This window comes from Salvelinus namaycush, chromosome 2, assembly GCF_016432855.1.
Source record: "Salvelinus namaycush isolate Seneca chromosome 2, SaNama_1.0, whole genome shotgun sequence".
In the NCBI taxonomy this organism is placed as follows: domain Eukaryota; kingdom Metazoa; phylum Chordata; class Actinopteri; order Salmoniformes; family Salmonidae; genus Salvelinus; species Salvelinus namaycush.
This window is the reverse complement of record NC_052308.1, coordinates 37,857,016-37,875,818: the sequence shown is the minus strand read 5'-3', so window position 1 is coordinate 37,875,818 and position 18,803 is coordinate 37,857,016. Positions and strand designations below refer to the sequence as shown.

Genomic DNA, 18,803 nt, shown 5'->3' with positions numbered 1-18,803 from the left:
GACCCGAGTGATATACTGGGCCGTACGCACTACACTCTGTAGCGCCTTGCAGTCGGTAGAGTGTTTAGTGTTTATGAAAGAAGCCTTTCTCCTCCCATGTTTCATTTCCCAGGCTTGGTTGAACTCATCCGACACCAAAGTGTTTTCTCCTAGCGTATCGTTCCACTGACTGTTACTTCATTATGGCTTCTCTTTGAAAACTTTTAATTTGCTCCCAAATCGGGGACTTTTAAAGGTGATGTGTTGAGAAAGTCATCAGCCTGGGGCTATTGCCCATCCATAAAAGGATATGGCCTGCAGCAGGGAGGTTTATGGGTATTGGTTGGTAGGAGTGTGTTTGGGACTGTGTGTACCCATCTTGAGGGGTGACTAGAGGTGGTAATATGTTGTTGTTGGTGCAATGCAAATTCTCTGGGTCTACCTACAGTGCATTCAGAAAGATTCAGACCCCTTGACTTTTTCCACATTTTGTTACGTAGCAGCCTTATTCTAAAATGGATTAAAAAAATCAAATAAAAATCCTCATCAATCTACACACGACCCCATAATGACAAAGCAAAAACAGGTTTTCTGAAATGTTAGCACATTTATAACAAAATAGAAATACCTTTATTAACATAAGTATTCAGAACCTTTGGTAAGAGACTCGATTGAGCTCCGGTGCGTCCTGTTTCCGTTGATCATCCTTGATGTTTCTACAACTTCATTGGAGTCCGCCTACGGCAAATTCAATTGATTGGACATGATTTAGAAAGGCACACACCTGCATTGTTGCATTGCTGGTTAAGGGCTTGTAAGTAAGCATTTCAGATCTACACCTGTTGTACTCAGCGCATGTGACAAATATAATTTGATTTGATGATGACTGAATTCAGTCATTACAAAATTTGACAGAATAGACCAAACACTTCAGGGGCAATTTCCATGTCAATGGATTATGGGGATAAGTCACAAAAAAAAAAAAATTGGTCCCACAGTTGACAGTGCATGTCAGAGCAAAAACCAAGCCATGAGGTCAAAGGAATTGTCCGTAGAGCTCCAAGACAGGATTGTGTCGGGGCACAGATCTGGGGAAGGTACCAAAAATTATCTGCAGCGTTTAATTTTTTTAACCTTTATTTAACTAGGCAAGTCAGTTAAGAACAAATTCTTATTTACAATGACGGCCTAGGAACGGTGGGTTAACTGCCTTGTTCAGGGGCAGAACGACAGATTTGTACCTTGTCAGCTCGGGGATTCGATCTTGCAACCTTTCGGTTACTAGTCCAACGCTCTAACTACTAGGCTACGCTGTCGCCCCACCCAGCATTGAAGCTCCCCAAGAACAGTGGCCTCCATCATTCTTAAATGGAAGAAGTTTGGTACCACCAAGACTCTTCCTAGAGCTGACCACCCAGCCAAACTGAGCATTCGGGGGAAAAGGGTCTTGGTCAGGAAGGTGACCAAGAACCCAATGGTCACTCTGATAGAGCTCCAGAGTTCGTCTGTGGAGATGGGAGAAAATTCCAGAAGGACAACCATCTCTGCAGCACTCCACCAATCTGCCCTTTATGGTAGAGTGGCCAGACGGAAGCCACTCCTCAGTAAAAGTCACATGACAGCCCGCTTGGAGTTTGCCAAAGGGCACCTAAAGGACTCTGACCATGAGAAACAAGATTCTCTGGTCTGATGAAACCAAGATTGAACTCTTTGGCCTCAATGCCAAGCGTCATGTCTGTAGGAAACCTTGCACCATCCCTATGGTGAAGCATGGTGGTGGCAGCATCATGCTGTGGGGATGTTTTTCCGTGGCAGAGACTGTGACACTAGTCAGGATCGGGGGAAAGATGAACTGAGCAAATTAAAGAGAGATCCTTGATGAAAACCTGCTCCAGAGCACTCGGGACCTCAGAGTGGGGTGAAGGTTCACCTTCCAACAGGACAACGACCCTCAGCACACAGCCAAGACAATGCACGAGTGGCTTCGGGACAAGTCTCTGAATGTGCTTGAATGGACCAGCCAGAACCTGGACTTGTCAAGCTTGTAGCTTCATACTCAAGAAGACTTGAGGCTGTAATCGCTGCCAAAGGTGCTTCAACAAAGTACTGAGTAAAGGTTCTGAATACTTATGTCATTGTGATTTTTCTGTTTTTGAATTTTTATACCTTTGCAAAAATTTCTCAACCTGGTTTTTGCTTTGTCATTATAGGGTATTGTGTGTAGATTGAGGGAAGAAAACAATTTAATCAATTGTGGAATAAGGTTGTAACGAATTTGACAAGTCAAGGGGTCTGAATGCTTTCCAATGCACTGTGTATGTGATCTGATGCTTTGTTAATAATGTAGGTGTTGCAATGGAAGTATGTATCGACCTCACTCACAGCCCGGTTGTGTGTACGAGCTGTGCTGTCATTTGCTGGCCCCTCATGCTCAGCAGTGGTTTTGCTCCAGATGAGCTCTCTCTTGTCTGGCATTCAGCCTGGCACCCAGATCTGGCATCACGGCCCAGCTCTGCTCAGCCTGGCCCGACCCAGATGGAGAAATCTGGAAAGCTCTACCCGTCCAACAACATTTTTATCATGCTCTTTCTTTTCAGTTTCTCTTTTTCAACATTTTGAGTTGAAACTCAGTTCTCTTTCACCTTTGCTGGCTTAATGATGGGGTGGTGGGTGGAATGTTCTTTTGGGCTTATGTTATGTGACATTTCTGCAAAATGTAAATAAAAATGTATCTCAAAAAAGGAAGAAAAATGGAGACTAATATGACCCTTAATCCCAGCCCCCTGTGGCCCAGGCCTACAGCAGCAGTATCGGGAGTGTCAGGAGCTGCTTGGTCTCTACCAGCAGTACCTCTCTCAGCAGCAGGAGAAACTCAACCAGTCCATTGCCCAGCTCAGCCACGCACGCAGCTCTCACTATAACTCCCACAGCAAGGTACTCACTGTGTGTGTGTGTGTTAATGCCTGCAACATGCGTAATACAAGATTGTGATGCGCGTCTGAGAGATGGCGATAGTGTGAATGTGTGTGAAAGAGCATATTTGTGTGTGTGCGCCCGTCACCTTCCCTAGTGAGCCATCTCCAAACAGCGCTTTTCACCATCAAACGCAATACCCCCAACTGGGAGAGATGCACATACACACTCACACATTTTCTTTTCGAAGGACCCGTCCTAAGACCTAGACAGCACATCAAATGTCACGACAGCTAAGGAAAAGTCCACTATGACCGCGTACAGTAGCACAAACCATTTCTCAAGGTAATCATTTAGACAACTTCGTCATCCTCCGTGGCCTACGGTGGGGCTGAGTAATGCGTGTTTGCGTGCTCTGTGACCGCACACTGGATTAGTCAGTCGCTCTCTTGTCTTGCTGAAGGTGGGCACTTTTCTGTTCTGTACTCTAAGGGTTTATCTTTTTCGCTTCAGAGACCTTGGTTTCCCTGTTCTCAGCACTTTTTCTTCAGAATCTCTTGCCCAAACCAAATTGAAGTGAAAGATTCCATACCTCTTACTTCTGCGTTGTGTCGAGTATATCTTGGCTTAACCATTGCTCTCTCACAGAAAAGTTAAAACAGGTAAAGGAATTAGTGACCCCTTACTCTTAAACACTTGTAGAGATTGGAGACGAATACATGACAAGTTTCAGATTTTATTGATGCCTACATACTGTAGCAGTTAATACAGGCTGAAATCCAGGTGCATAAGATTAAATGGTAACATTGAATAATATATTGACAATAGATACAAATAGAAAGGTATATTTGACTGGGTGGCTCTCCTGTCTCCACAGGCCCCCAGCAGTGAGGGAGCCTCTACCAAGCCTAGCAGGGGAGAGAGGGCCACAGCCTTGGACGGCTCCTACCTAGACTTGCCCACTCTTGGAGGAACGGGGACAAACGGAGGAGGAAGAGAGCAAAGTGGCGGAGGAAGAGGAGCGGGAGGAAGAGTCCCATCCCTGAGTCCTGCCTCTCTCTCGGACGACCTTCACTCAGACACTCACCCTCCCTATTCCTCCAGCGACCAATCCCAGGGACCAATGAAACCATGGGGCTGCCGAGGAGGGGCCCATAGCGAGCTTCGCCTAGCGTCCCACCGCAGCAGACAGGAAAGTCTGGTCAACAGGACGTTCCCCCAAAGGGGGGCCACAGAAGACCCTCGACTGGGCAACACCAGCCCGCTGCTCCACAACGGCCCTGGTGAACTACTCAAAGACAGCAGAGGTCTACTTGGACCTGGAGGGTTACTACCCGGAGAAGACCCATCGGGGGAGGGAGTAGGGGCAGAGGGGGCCCTCACAGCACCCCTCCTGGGCCCGGAGGACTGGGAGGAGAGGAGGCACCAGCTGTTCCTGCAGAAGCTGCAGCTGGAGGTGGAGAGAGAGAGGCTGCAGGCGCGGCTGGCCCAGCAGGAGGAGCGTCTGATCAGACAGAACCAGCATCTCCGACACACACGCCTAGACTACAGCAGGTATTAAATTGAATTACATGTTATACTGAGCAAAAATATTAACTCAACATGCAACAATTTCAAAGATTTTACCGAGTTACGGTTCGTATAAGGAAATTAGTCATTTGAGGCCCTAATCAATGGATTTCACATGACTGGGAATACAGATATGTGTCTGCAACAATCTCAGATGCCCCCCCCCCCCCCCCCCCAAAAAGTAGGGGCAGGGATCAGAAAACCAGTCAGTGTCTGGTGTGACCACCATTTGCCCCATGCAGTGCGACACATCTCCTTCGCATACAGTTGATCAGGCTGTTGATTGTGGAATGTTGTCCCACTCCTCTTTAATGGCTGTGCTAAATTGTTGGATATTGGTGGGAACTGGAACACGCTGTCGTACGCGTCGATCCAGAGCATCCCAAACAATGCTCAATGGGTGACATGTCTGAGAATGCAGGCCATGGAAGAAATGGGGCGTTTTCAGCTTCCAGGAATTGTGTATGGGGCCGTGCATTATCATGCTGAAACATGAGGTGATGGTGGTGGATGAATGGCACTACGATGGGCCTCAGGATCTAGTCACGGTATGTCTGTGCATTCAAATTGCCATCGATAAAATGCAATGGTGTTGGTTGTCCGTAGCTTATGCCTGCCCATACCATAACCTCACCGCCACCATGGGGCACTGTGTTCACAACGATATCTACAAACTGCTCGCCCACACGACGCCATACTTGTGGTTGTGAGGCCGGTTGGACATACTGCCAAATTTTCTAAAATGACGTTGGTAGAGAAATGAACATTATATGATCTTGCAACAGCTCTGGTGGACATTCCTGCAGTCACCATGCCAATTACACGCTCCCTCAAAACTGGTGTTGTGACATAACTGCACATTTCAGAATGGTCTGTTATTGTCCCCAGCACAAGTTGCACCTGTGTAATGATCACGGTGTATAATCAGCTTCTTGATATGCGAAATCTGTCAGGTGGATGTATTATCTTGGCAAAGCTCACTAGCAGGGATGCAAACATATTTCTGCACAACATTTTAGAGAAATAAGGGTTTTGTGCGTATTGAACATTTCTGGGATCTTTAATTTCAGCTCATGAAACATAGCACCAATAATTTACATGTTGTGTTTATAGTTTGTTCAATGGATTTAAAAAAAGACCTCAACAGGGTTCTACACTAACATTTCCAGTGCCACCAACTTTTTCACTTGATGGCACCAGCATATTGCACCAATGTTTTTTAATTCGAATATTGCTAATTGATAATGACCTGTGCCTCCATTCCATAAATAACCATGCAAATAATGACTAGCCATCTCTAAAATGACCATGTCCTTGTGTTCTTACATAGATTTTTGTAGATTTACTCTAACAGAAAACAAAACAAAAAAAAGGGTGAAATGTATTTATTGCAGAATTCAAAGTGCCATGTGTTCATTTCTACGAAATCCTCTAGAGTGCAAAAATTCAACAACAAAAACAGTACTTGATACCAAACGATACCACGATAACAACAAAAAAGCAGGGAGAAGGGCAGATTCCTCCCCTCAGTTTTTTTCAGGTTCTCGCTCTCAAAAAAACACTTTTTAAAAAATAGGAAAACATTAAAATTGGATGTTCCATGTCCACAACCATGCTTAAACCACATCAGGGGATAATTTTTTTGACAATCTGAGAAATGTAGATTTTTTGGGGTTAATTAATTCTCCATTAATTCAGGAAGGCACCAGCCAGACAGTTGTTTGGCTAGCTATGTTTCTGTAGTGCACTTCATGATTCTGACAGTTGGTCATAGGCTACTTTGTATTTACCTTTTTAATTGCCTTTCTATCTACCCGTAAACAGTAAGGACATCATTAGCATCGCTAACAGCTACACAAAGTGGTAGACATATAGGCCAATGATTTATTTTAATCCTGGATTGCTGATACTATGTATTGGCCATTGAGAAGCTTTGAAGCCACCGGTCGGCCATATTGGCACTCCATAGTGGGATGGAATTCTACAGTATTTCAATAAAATGTTTCAAGGACAAAATTACATGTATTTTTGTTGTTGTAGTGGGGACAGTAACATTAGCGCTACCTATTAGTCATCTGGGGGCTGTGTGTGTATACAGTGCATTCAGACCCCTTGACTTTTTCACATTTTGTTAAATTACAACTTTATTCTACAATGGATTAAATAACTGTTTTTTAGAAATGTTTGCAAATGAAAAGATACCTTATTTACATAAGTATTTAGACCTTTTGCTACGAGACTCTAAATTGAGCTCGGGTGCGTCCTGTTAACATTGATGCTTATGTAATATTTCACTTTTATTTTTATACATTTGCAAAAATGTCTAAACCTGTTTTTGCTTTGTCATTATGGGGTATTGTGTGTAGATTGGTGAGGGGGGGGGGAACTATTTAATCCATTGTTCAATAAGGCTGTAATTGAACAAAATGTGGAAAAAGTCAAGTGGTCTGAATACTTTTCCGAATACACTGTAGATCATTGATATAGGCCCTGCACGTACTGCACACAGCAGGGATCGACTTTCAGGTAAATTTGCCAGTGGCACACCGGGCCAGTGCCAACTCAAAGGTACTGACCGGAATGGGAAAAAAAATATATACATGCATACATACTTGCACAAGATCTGACAGGAATCGAATGATGCATACATAGTTTCAATAGCAAGTGACTTATCTTTCATTTGCGGGCTGAGCAAGAAGCCTATACAGGGTTCATACAGACATTGGCAAGTCAAATTCAAGGACTTTTTCAAGCATTTAATTGTAATTATTAAGGCCCTACAATGTATATTTAATTGTTGTAAAATCTATAGAAAAACAACCCCCCCCACTTTCAGAATGTTTTTTTTAAAGGCCTACCAAATGGCATTATGCATTGACATTCACATTATTTTTACATTCTAAAATATGTCAGAATAACGTGGGCATTGCCTGACTAAACAGACATGCTCCCGACACAAACACACTAATGGAGTCTGTGCATGTGGTAAATAGTCAGTCTCGCCATTCGAGATGTTGAAGAGTTATTGAGAGGTTACTATATCATATTTTAAAACGAGAAAGCGACCAAAAATCGGGTTCCTTTTTGTAATGGAACGCTTTGAATGGAAAACCAAGTTGAAGCCAAACATTGGATGTTGTTTAGCCAATAATAACCGGAACATGGTTTTACCTCAACAGAAGCGTCAGGAAACAAAGTAATGGGCTTACATCTCATAACAACTGATCAGAAATGAAATCGCACATCATTTATTTTGGAGCAGGAGAACTTGTAAATCGGCTAGCATAACGTCAATGACTTTTCAAGGACCAAAGAGCCAAGAGGAAATGTCTGCTTTTCAAGGTAAGCTATTCCATGATGATTGACTTGCGCATTGCAAATATTCCACTAAGACTTAACTTTTTAAATACCTGATTTGCATACCCATTCTTGCCTTAGTATTTACTGGTAGATATCATAACTTGGAACATGTCTTACTGCTTTCCTACCCCTACCGCTGTCGGTCTTCGCTCCACCGACAACGATGTTTGACAGTTGCCTACTCTCTCTGCCCAACAGATTTTATATATATATATAATCCATCCGCTTTTTAAAATGTTTTTTTTAAAGCAATTATGTTGCCTAGCATTATTAAAATGTTTTTGATGGTGGTGATCGACTAGGCCAGAAGGTTTCCAAAACCTCCCCAGTATGTCGAGACAGACGGGTCGTTTCCGTGCTGTACTTGCCTCTTCAGAAAGTAGGTTTATTTCTGGTCAATTGCACATGACTATTTTAATACCTCATAATGATATTTTAAAAAAATAAAGCGAGTTGTGAACCAAAAACGAACGTGATCAGGTGAAAACGTTTCACTGCCGCAAGTCAAACGGTGCAGTATTGAAGCCTGGTCAAACACGATGTGAACAATATTTGGGGCCTGTACTTAATGTTGTGTCTTGCAGGTTCCAGCAAGCCACTTTAGAGGAACTCAGCCACTCCATGTCCAGAAATGAGACTGATCCGTTACCCAACAGCCGTGCACTACTCAGGTAAAGCCTTGGAACCACCTCACTCGATCTCTCACACACACTTTCCTCTCCATCTCTCGCTCTCTGAATAACTGGCATTTTTGTATCTAGTAATCCAACCTTTAGCTTACAAAGCTTGACTGTGTGTGTGTCTGCAGTGAGATGAGAGGGTGTGACGATGCAGAGGACTTGGCAGCAGAACAAGAAGTACATCCACACAAAGACAATACTGCACACATCCCCTTGCAAAACTCCATACACTCCCCTGGTAGGTTGTGTGCATTTGTGTGTGACAGCTCTGTAGCCATGGGCTGCCAGTTAGCCATCCCTGCTTCATAGTCTCCTTCATTAGGGTTCTGAAGTCAAATTTTTTTGTGTCCTCCATATGCAGAGCCCTGTCATAACAAGTCCAGGAGGGATATGGCCACCTCTCCTTTGGTGTCCCAGAGCATTCTCAAAGCCACCCCAGCACCAGTGATGCCCCCCACTCTACCTAGGACCCCCCACGCTAGGTAAGCCACAGAATTTGGTGTCCCAATCACAACACTGTTGTATCCCTTACACCATTGCTGTTTCCCAATTGACAGCACCGTACTGCACCGCATCTTAGCCTAGATCATCATTATCAGCACTTTTCAAGGTCAAAATAAAGTGTGTTGTCAATTTTCATTTGGGCTGTGATGACATGAATACACTATTGTCCAATGTAGTGTACGCATATCCAGGAAGATGCAGGTGCTGGGTACACAAAGTAAACCAAAAATAGAGAATAGATCTGTGTCCACTGGTGAGTGCTCCTGCTGGGTTGAAACGTTGCACCAAAAAACATGGGGAGCATTCATCAGTGTGTGGGTATTTGTATTTTATTAATGATCCCCATTATCTGTATCTATTAATTTCATATGGGTAAATTTAGAGTCTTATTGAGCACTGAATAAACAAAGCGTTGTTAAAAGCTGTGCTATATTTTCATCAAATAACATTTTGCGGGTGTAGGGAAATGTGTGTGTGGTGCGTTTTCTACCATATCTAGAAACATTTAGATTAGAAAACTACTATTTTCATGAACAGGTCAGGCAGGGTGGAAGTGCAATGCAACATGTCGTGGAACGCGTGAGGAAAGAAAATAAAAAGAGGGAGGAAAAGAAGGGAATAGGGAGCATGCGGCTGAGGTGGGCCTGGTCGGCACTGGGACTTGGCTTGGCGTTTGATGGGCTAAATGAAGCTTTCTCCCGGGCTAGCGGCAAGGCTGACAGGAGTCAAGCTGCGTTCCATTAGTTGTCCTAGCAGGGACCCAGCAGCAGGTGTAATTGAACAGACTTCTGTGGGGATGCACAGTCTCTGTCTGTCTCGCTCTCTCTCTCTCGCTCTCTCTCATATATTACTGGGGGAGGCTTGAGAGAGAGAGAGAGAGGGGGGGAGGCTTGAGAGAGAGAGGGGGGGGAGGCTTGAGGTGGGAGGCGAGAGAGAAATGGGAGGGAGAGAGAGGAATAGGCGGAGGGAGACTTGAGAGAGGGGGAGACTTGAGAGAGGGGGAGACTTGAGAGAGGGGGAGACTTGAGAGAGGGGGAGACTTGAGAGAGGGGGAGACTTGAGAGAGGGGGAGACTTGAGAGGGGGAGACTTGAGAGAGGGGGAGACTTGAGAGGGGGAGGCTTGAGAGAGAGAGAGGGGGAGGCTTGAGAGAGAGAGAGGGGGAGGCTTGAGAGAGAGAGAGGGGGAGGCTTGAGAGAGAGAGAGGGGGAGGCTTGAGAGAGAGAGGGGGGGAGGATTGAGAGAGAGATGGGGGGAGGCTTGAGAGAGAGAGAGGGGGGAGGCTTGAGAGAGAGAGAGGGGGGGAGGCTTGAGGTGGGAGGCGAGAGAGAAATGGGAGGGAGAGAGAGGAATAGGCGGAGGGAGACTTGAGAGAGGGGGAGACTTGAGAGAGGGGGAGACTTGAGAGAGGGGGAGACTTGAGAGAGGGGGAGACTTGAGAGGGGGAGACTTGAGAGAGAGAGGGGGGGAGGCTTGAGAGAGAGAGGGGGGGAGGATTGAGAGAGAGATGGGGGGAGGCTTGAGAGAGAGAGAGGGGGGAGGCTTGAGAGAGAGAGAGGGGGGAGGCTTGAGAGAGAGAGAGGGGGGAGGCTTGAGAGAGAGAGAGGGGGGGGGAGGCTTGAGGGGGGGAGGCTTGAGAGAGAGAGGGGGGAGGCTTGAGAGAGAGAGGGGGGGAGGCTTGAGAGAGAGAGGGGGGGAGGCTTGAGAGAGAGAGGGGGGAGGCTTGAGAGAGAGAGGGGGGGAGGCTTGAGAGAGAGAGGGGGGGAGGCTTGAGAGAGAGAGGGGGGGAGGCTTGAGAGAGAGAGGGGGGAGGCTTGAGAGAGAGAGGGGGGAGGCTTGAGAGAGAGAGGGGGGGAGGCTTGAGAGAGAGAGGGGGGAGGCTTGAGAGAGAGAGGGGGGGAGGCTTGAGAGAGAGAGAGGGGGGGAGGCTTGAGAGAGAGAGAGGGGGGAGGCTTGAGAGAGAGAGGGGGGGAGGATTGAGAGAGAGAGGGGGGGAGGATTGAGAGAGAAGGGGGGAGGATTGAGAGAGAGGGGGGGAGGATTGAGAGAGAGAGAAGTGGGGGGAGGCTTGTGAGAGAGAGAAGTGGGAGGCGTGAGGGGGGAGGCGAGAGAGAAATGGGAGGGAGAGAGAGGAATAGGCGGAGGGAGACTTGAGAGAGGGGGGAGACTTGAGAGAGAGGGGGGAGACTTGAGAGAGAGAGAGAGAGAGAGGGGGGAGACTTGAGAGAGAGAGAGAGGGGGGAGACTTGAGAGAGAGAGAGAGGGGGGAGACTTGAGAGAGAGAGAGAGGGGGGAGACTTGAGAGAGAGAGAGAGGGGGGAGACTTGAGAGAGAGGGGGGAGACTTGAGAGAGAGGGGGGAGACTTGAGAGAGAGGGGGGAGACTTGAGAGAGAGGGGGGAGACTTGAGAGAGAGGGGGGAGACTTGAGAGAGAGGGGGGAGACTTGAGAGAGAGAGGGGGGGAGACTTGAGAGAGAGAGAGAGGGGGGAGACTTGAGAGAGAGAGAGAGGGGGGAGACTTGAGAGAGAGAGAGAGGGGGGAGACTTGAGAGAGAGAGAGAGGGGGGAGACTTGAGAGAGAGAGAGAGGGGGGAGACTTGAGAGAGAGAGAGAGGGGGGAGACTTGAGAGAGAGAGAGAGGGGGGAGACTTGAGAGAGAGAGAGAGGGGGGGAGACTTGAGAGAGAGAGAGAGGGGGAGACTTGAGAGAGAGAGAGAGGGGGGAGACTTGAGAGAGAGAGAGAGGGGGGAGACTTGAGAGAGAGAGAGAGGGGGGAGACTTGAGAGAGAGAGAGAGGGGGGAGACTTGAGAGAGAGAGAGAGGGGGGAGACTTGAGAGAGAGAGAGAGGGGGGAGACTTGAGAGAGAGAGAGAGGGGGGAGACTTGAGAGAGAGAGAGAGGGGGGAGACTTGAGAGAGAGAGAGAGGGGGGAGACTTGAGAGAGAGAGAGAGGGGGGAGACTTGAGAGAGAGAGAGAGGGGGGAGACTTGAGAGAGAGAGAGAGGGGGGAGACTTGAGAGAGAGAGAGAGGGGGGAGACTTGAGAGAGAGAGAGAGGGGGGAGACTTGAGAGAGAGAGAGAGAGGGGGGAGACTTGAGAGAGAGAGAGAGAGGGGGAGACTTGAGAGAGAGAGAGAGAGGGGGAGACTTGAGAGAGAGAGAGAGAGGGGGAGACTTGAGAGAGAGAGAGAGAGGGGGGGACTTGAGAGAGAGAGAGAGAGGGGGAGACTTGAGAGGGAGACTTGAGAGAGAGAGAGAGGGAGACTTGAGAGAGAGAGAGAGAGGGGGAGACTTGAGAGAGAGAGAGAGAGAGGGGGAGACTAGAGAGAGAGAGAGAGGGGGAGACTTGAGAGAGAGAGAGAGAGAGAGAGGGGGAGACTTGAGAGAGAGAGAGGGGGAGACTAGAGAGAGAGAGAGAGGGGGAGACTAGAGAGAGAGAGAGAGGGGGAGACTTGAGAGAGAGAGGGGGAGACTTGAGAGAGAGAGGGAGAGAGGGGGAGACTTGAGAGAGAGAGAGGGGGAGACTTGAGAGAGAGAGGGGGAGACTTGAGAGAGAGAGAGGGGGAGACTTGAGAGAGAGAGAGGGGGAGACTTGAGAGAGAGAGAGGGGGAGACTTGAGAGAGAGAGAGGGGGAGACTAGAGAGAGAGAGAGAGGGGGAGACTTGAGAGAGAGAGGGGGAGACTTGAGAGAGAGAGGGGGAGAGGGGGAGACTTGAGAGAGAGAGAGGGGGAGACTTGAGAGAGAGAGGGGGAGACTTGAGAGAGAGAGAGGGGGAGACTTGAGAGAGAGAGAGGGGGAGACTTGAGAGAGAGAGGGGGAGACTTGAGAGAGAGAGGGGGAGACTTGAGAGAGAGAGGGGGAGACTTGAGAGAGAGAGGGGGAGAGGGGGAGACTTGAGAGAGAGAGAGGGGGAGACTTGAGAGAGAGAGGGGGAGACTTGAGAGAGAGAGAGGGGGAGACTTGAGAGAGAGAGAGGGGGAGACTTGAGAGAGAGAGAGGGGGAGACTTGAGAGAGAGAGAGGGGGAGACTTGAGAGAGAGAGAGGGGGAGACTTGAGAGAGAGAGAGGGGGAGACTTGAGAGAGAGAGAGGGGGAGACTTGAGAGAGAGAGAGGGGGAGACTTGAGAGAGAGAGAGGGGGAGACTTGAGAGAGAGAGAGGGGGAGACTTGAGAGAGAGAGAGGGGGAGACTTGAGAGAGAGAGAGGGGGAGACTTGAGAGAGAGAGAGGGGGAGACTTGAGAGAGAGAGAGGGGGAGACTTGAGAGAGAGAGAGGGGGAGACTTGAGAGAGAGAGAGGGGGAGACTTGAGAGAGAGAGAGGGGGAGACTTGAGAGAGAGAGAGGGGGAGACTTGAGAGAGAGAGAGAGGGGGAGACTTGAGAGAGAGAGAGAGGGGGAGACTTGAGAGAGAGGGGAGGGGGGAGACTTGAGAGAGAGGGGGGAGACTTGAGAGAGAGGGGGGAGACTTGAGAGAGAGGGGGGAGACTTGAGAGAGAGGGGGGAGACTTGAGAGAGAGGGGGGAGACTTGAGAGAGAGGGGGGAGACTTGAGAGAGAGGGGGGAGACTTGAGAGAGAGGGGGGAGACTTGAGAGAGAGAGAGAGAGGGGGAGACTTGAGAGAGAGAGAGAGGGGGGAGACTTGAGAGAGAGAGAGGGGGGAGACTTGAGAGAGAGAGAGAGGGGGGAGACTTGAGAGAGAGAGAGAGGGGGGAGACTTGAGAGAGAGAGAGGGGGGAGACTTGAGAGAGAGAGAGGGGGAGACTTGAGAGAGAGAGAGGGGGAGACTTGAGAGAGAGAGAGGGGGAGACTTGAGAGAGAGAGAGGGGGAGACTTGAGAGAGAGAGAGGGGGAGACTTGAGAGAGAGAGAGGGGGAGACTTGAGAGAGAGGGGGAGACTTGAGAGAGAGGGGGAGACTTGAGAGAGAGGGGGAGACTTGAGAGAGAGAGAGAGAGGGGGAGACTTGAGAGAGAGAGAGAGGGGGGAGACTTGAGAGAGAGGGGGGAGACTTGAGAGAGAGGGGGGAGACTTGAGAGAGAGGGGGGAGACTTGAGAGAGAGAGAGAGGGGGGAGACTTGAGAGGGGGGAGACTTGAGAGAGAGGGGGGAGACTTGAGAGAGAGGGGGGAGACTTGAGAGAGAGGGGGGAGACTTGAGAGAGAGGGGGGAGACTTGAGAGGGGGGAGACTTGAGAGAGAGGGGGGAGACTTGAGAGAGAGGGGGGAGACTTGAGAGAGAGAGAGAGGGGGAGACTTGAGAGAGAGAGAGAGAGGGGGAGACTTGAGAGAGAGAGAGAGGGGGGAGACTTGAGAGAGAGAGAGAGGGGGGAGACTTGAGAGAGAGAGAGAGAGGGGGAGACTTGAGAGAGAGAGAGAGAGAGAGGGGGAGACTTGAGAGAGAGAGAGGGGAGACTTGAGAGAGAGAGAGGGGGAGACTTGAGAGAGAGAGAGAGAGGGGGAGACTTGAGAGAGAGAGAGAGAGGGGGAGACTTGAGAGAGAGAGGGGGAGACTTGAGAGAGAGAGAGAGAGGGGGAGACTTGAGAGAGAGAGAGAGAGGGGGAGACTTGAGAGAGAGAGAGAGAGGGGGAGACTTGAGAGAGAGAGAGAGAGAGGGGGAGACTTGAGAGAGAGAGAGAGAGGGGGAGACTTGAGAGAGAGAGAGAGAGGGGGAGACTTTAGAGAGAGAGAGAGAGAGGGGGAGACTTTAGAGAGAGAGAGAGGGGGAGACTTTAGAGAGAGAGAGAGAGGGGGAGAGACTAGAGAGAGAGAGAGAGGGGGAGACTTGAGAGAGAGAGAGAGGGGGAGACTTGAGAGAGAGAGAGGGGGAGACTTGAGAGAGAGAGAGGGGGAGACTTGAGAGAGAGAGAGAGGGGGAGACTTGAGAGAGAGAGAGAGGGGGAGACTTGAGAGAGAGAGAGAGGGGGAGACTTGAGAGAGAGAGAGAGGGGGAGACTTGAGAGAGAGAGAGAGGGGGAGACTTGAGAGAGAGAGAGGGGGAGACTTGAGAGAGAGAGAGGGGGAGACTTGAGAGAGAGAGAGGGGGAGACTTGAGAGAGAGAGAGGGGGAGACTTGAGAGAGAGAGAGGGGGAGAGATGAGAGAGAGAGAGAGAGGGGGGAGACTTGAGAGAGAGGGGGGAGACTTGAGAGGGAGAGAGAGAGAGAGGGGGGAGACTTGAGAGAGAGAGAGAGGGGGGAGACTTGAGAGAGAGAGAGAGGGGGGAGACTTGAGAGAGAGAGGGGGGAGACTTGAGAGAGAGAGGGGGGAGACTTGAGAGAGAGAGGGGGGAGACTTGAGAGAGAGAGGGGGGAGACTTGAGAGAGAGAGGGGGGAGACTTGAGAGAGAGAGGGGGGAGACTTGAGAGAGAGAGGGGGGAGACTTGAGAGAGAGAGAGAGAGGGGGGAGACTTGAGAGAGAGAGAGGGGGGAGACTTGAGAGAGAGAGAGGGGGGAATTGAGAGAGAGAGAGGGGGAGGCTTGAGAGAGGGGGAGGCTTGAGAGAGGGGGAGGCTTGAGAGAGGGGGAGGCTTGAGAGAGGGGGAGGCTTGAGAGAGGGGGAGGCTTGAGAGAGGGGGAGGCTTGAGAGAGGGGGAGGCTTGAGAGAGAGAGGGAGGCTTGAGAGAGAGAGAGAGAGAGAGGGGGAGGCTTGAGAGAGAGAGAGAGGGGGAGGCTTGAGAGAGGGAGAGAGAGAGAGAGAGAGGGGGAGGATTGAGAGATAGGGAGAGAGAAGAATAGGGAGAGGGGAGATCTAGAGGGGAATAGAGGGAGAGGGGAATAGAGGGAGAAGGGGGGGAGAGGGGGAATAAGGAGAGGGGAGAGAGGAATAGGTAGCGGGTGAGGAATAGAGGGGTAGAGAGAAGAATAGAGGGGGGAGAGGGAGGGAAAGAGAGGAATAGGGAGAGGGGAGGACAGACAGGAATAGGGGGAGAGGAATGGGGAGAGGGAGGGAAAGAGGAATAGGGGGAGGACAGACAGGAATAGGGGGAGTGGAATAGGGGGAAAGGCAGTGGAATAGGGGGAGAGGGAGGAATGGCTAGGGGGAGAGGGAGGAATGGTGAGAGGAATAGAGGGGGGTGAGAGAGGAATAGAGGGGGAGAGATGAATAGAGAGGGACAGGAATAGGGGGAGGGGGAGTGGAATATGGGGAGTGGGAGAGGCAGGGGGAGGGAGGAATGGGGAGAAAGGGAGGATATAGGGGGATAGGGAGCGGGAGAGAGGAATAGAGGGGTAGAGAGAGGAATAGAGGGGTAGAGAGAGGAATAGAGGGGTAGAGAGAGGAATAGAGGGGTAGAGAGAGGAATAGAGGGAGGGAAAGAGAGGAATAGGGAGAGGGGAGGAGGTACAGGAATAGGGGGAATAGAGAGAGGAATAGAGAGGATTGGGGAGAGAGAGGGAGGGAAAGAGAGGAATAGGGAGAGGGGAGGACGGACAGGAATAGGGGGAGGACGGACAGGAATAGGGGCAGTGGAATAGGGGGAGAGGCAGTGGAATAGGGGGGAGGGAGGAATGGGGAGAGGAATAGAGGAATAGAGGGGGAGAGAGGAATAGGAGGGAAAGAGAGGAATAGGGAGAGGGGAGGAGGGACAGGAATAGGGGGAGGGGGAGTGGAATAGGGGGAGAGTGGAGAGAGGAATGGAGGGGGAGAGCGAGGGAAAGAGAGGAATATGGAGAGGGGAGGAGGGACAGGAATAGGGGGAGTGGAATAGGGGGAGAGTGGAGAGAGGAATGGAGGGGGAGAGGGAGGGAAAGAGAGGAATATGGAGAGGGGAGGAGGGACAGGAATAGGGGGAGAGGCAGTGGAATAGGGGGAGAGGCAGTGGAATAGGGGGAGAGGGAGGAATGGGGAGAGAGGGAGGATATAGGGGGATGAATAGGGAGGGGTAGAGAGAGGAATAGAGAGAAAGGGAGAGGGAGGGAAAGGGATGAATAGGGAGAGGGGAGGAGGGACAGGAATAGGGGGAGAGGAATAGAGAGAGGAATGGGGAGAGGGAGAGACAGGGAGAGGGAGGGAAAAAGAACAATAGGAATAGGGGGAGGAGGGACAGGAATAGGGGGGGGAGGGACAGGAATAGGGGGAGAGGCAGTGGAATAGGGGGAGAGGCAGTGGAATAGGGGGAGAGGCAGTGGAATAGGGGGAGAGGCAGTGGAATAGGGGGAGAGGCAGTGGAATGGCGAGAGGAATAGATGGGGAGAGTGAGAGGAATAGATGGGGAGAGGAATAGGGAGAGGGGAGGACGGACAGGAATAGGGGCAGTGGAATAGGGGGAGAGGCAGTGGAATAGGGGGGAGGGAGGAATGGGGAGAGGAATAGAGGGGGAGAGAGAGAGGAATAGAGGGGGAGAGAGAGGAATAGGATGGAAAGAGAGGAATAGGGAGAGGGGAGGAGGGACAGGAATAGAGGGAGGGGGAGGGGGAGTGGAATAGGGGGAGAGGGGGAGGAATAGGGAGAGAGGAGTGGAGGGGAGAGGGAGGGAAAGAGAGGAATATGGAGAGGGGAGGAGGGACAGGAATAGGGGGAGGGGGAGTGGAATAGGGGGAGAGGCAGTGGAATAGGGGGAGAGGCAGTGGAATAGGGGGAGAGAGGGAGGATATAGGGGGATGAATAGGGAGGGGTAGAGAGGAATAGAGAGAAAGGGAGAGGGAGGGAAAGGGATGAATAGGGAGAGGGGAGGAGGGACAGGAATAGGGGGAGAGGAATGGGGAGAGGGAGAGAGAGGGAGGGAAAAAGAACAATAGGAATAGGGGGAGGAGGGACAGGAATAGGGGAGGAATAGGGAGAGAGGAGTGGAGGGGAGAGGGAGGGAAAGAGAGGAATATGGAGAGGGGAGGAGGGACAGGAATAGGGGGAGTGGAATAGGGGGAGAGGCAGTGGAATAGGGGGAGAGGGAGGAATGGGGAGAGAGGGAGGATATAGGGGGATGAATAGGGAGGGGTAGAGAGAGGAATAGAGAGAAAGGGAGAGGGAGGGAAAGGGATGAATAGGGAGAGGGGAGGAGGGACAGGAATAGGGGGAGAGGAATGGGGAGAGGGAGAGAGAGGGAGGGAAAAAGAACAATAGGAATAGGGGGAGGAGGGACAGGAATAGGGGAGGAATAGGGAGAGAGGAGTGGAGGGGAGAGGGAGGGAAAGAGAGGAATATGGAGAGGGGAGGAGGGACAGGAATAGGGGGAGTGGAATAGGGGGAGAGGCAGTGGAATAGGGGGAGAGGGAGGAATGGGGAGAGAGGGAGGATATAGGGGGATGAATAGGGAGGGGTAGAGAGAGGAATAGAGAGAAAGGGAGAGGGAGGGAAAGGGATGAATAGGGAGAGGGGAGGAGGGACAGGAATAGTGGGAGAGGAATAGAGAGAGGAATGGGGAGAGGGAGAGAGAGGGAGGGAAAAAGAACAATAGGAATAGGGGGAGGAGGGACAGGAATAGGGGGGGGAGGGACAGGAATAGGGGGAGAGGCAGTGGAATAGGGGGAGAGGGAGGAATGGCGAGAGGAATAGATGGGGAGAGTGAGAGGAATAGATGGGGAGAGTGAGAGGAATAGAGGAGGAATAGAGGGAGGTTAAGAGAGGAATAGGGAGAGGGGAGGGACAGGAATAGGGAGAGGGGAGGAATAGGGAGAGAGGAATGAAGGGGGAGAGGGAGGAATATGGAGAGGGGAGGAGGGACAGGAAGAGAGGGAGGATATAGGGGGATGAATAGGGAGGGGGAGAGAGAGGAATAGAGGGGAGAGAGAGGAATAGAGGGGAGAGAGAGGAATAGAGGGGAGAGAGAGGGGGAGAGGGAGGGAAAGAGAGGGAGGGAAAGAGAGG

General features: G+C 50.5%; 1 protein-coding gene across 1 annotated transcript in view; it reads left to right on the top strand.

Moving 5' to 3' along the window:
• Positions 1 to 18,803, top strand: part of LOC120062635 (protein hinderin-like) — a 37,264-nt gene that overhangs the window by 6,835 nt on the left and 11,626 nt on the right. The window contains exons 6-10 of the mRNA XM_039012690.1: positions 2,774 to 2,913; positions 3,770 to 4,446; positions 8,406 to 8,492; positions 8,630 to 8,739; positions 8,863 to 8,983. Of these exons, the coding sequence (XP_038868618.1) occupies positions 2,774 to 2,913; positions 3,770 to 4,446; positions 8,406 to 8,492; positions 8,630 to 8,739; positions 8,863 to 8,983 (1,135 nt within the window). The remainder of the gene's footprint in view (positions 1 to 2,773; positions 2,914 to 3,769; positions 4,447 to 8,405; positions 8,493 to 8,629; positions 8,740 to 8,862; positions 8,984 to 18,803) is intronic.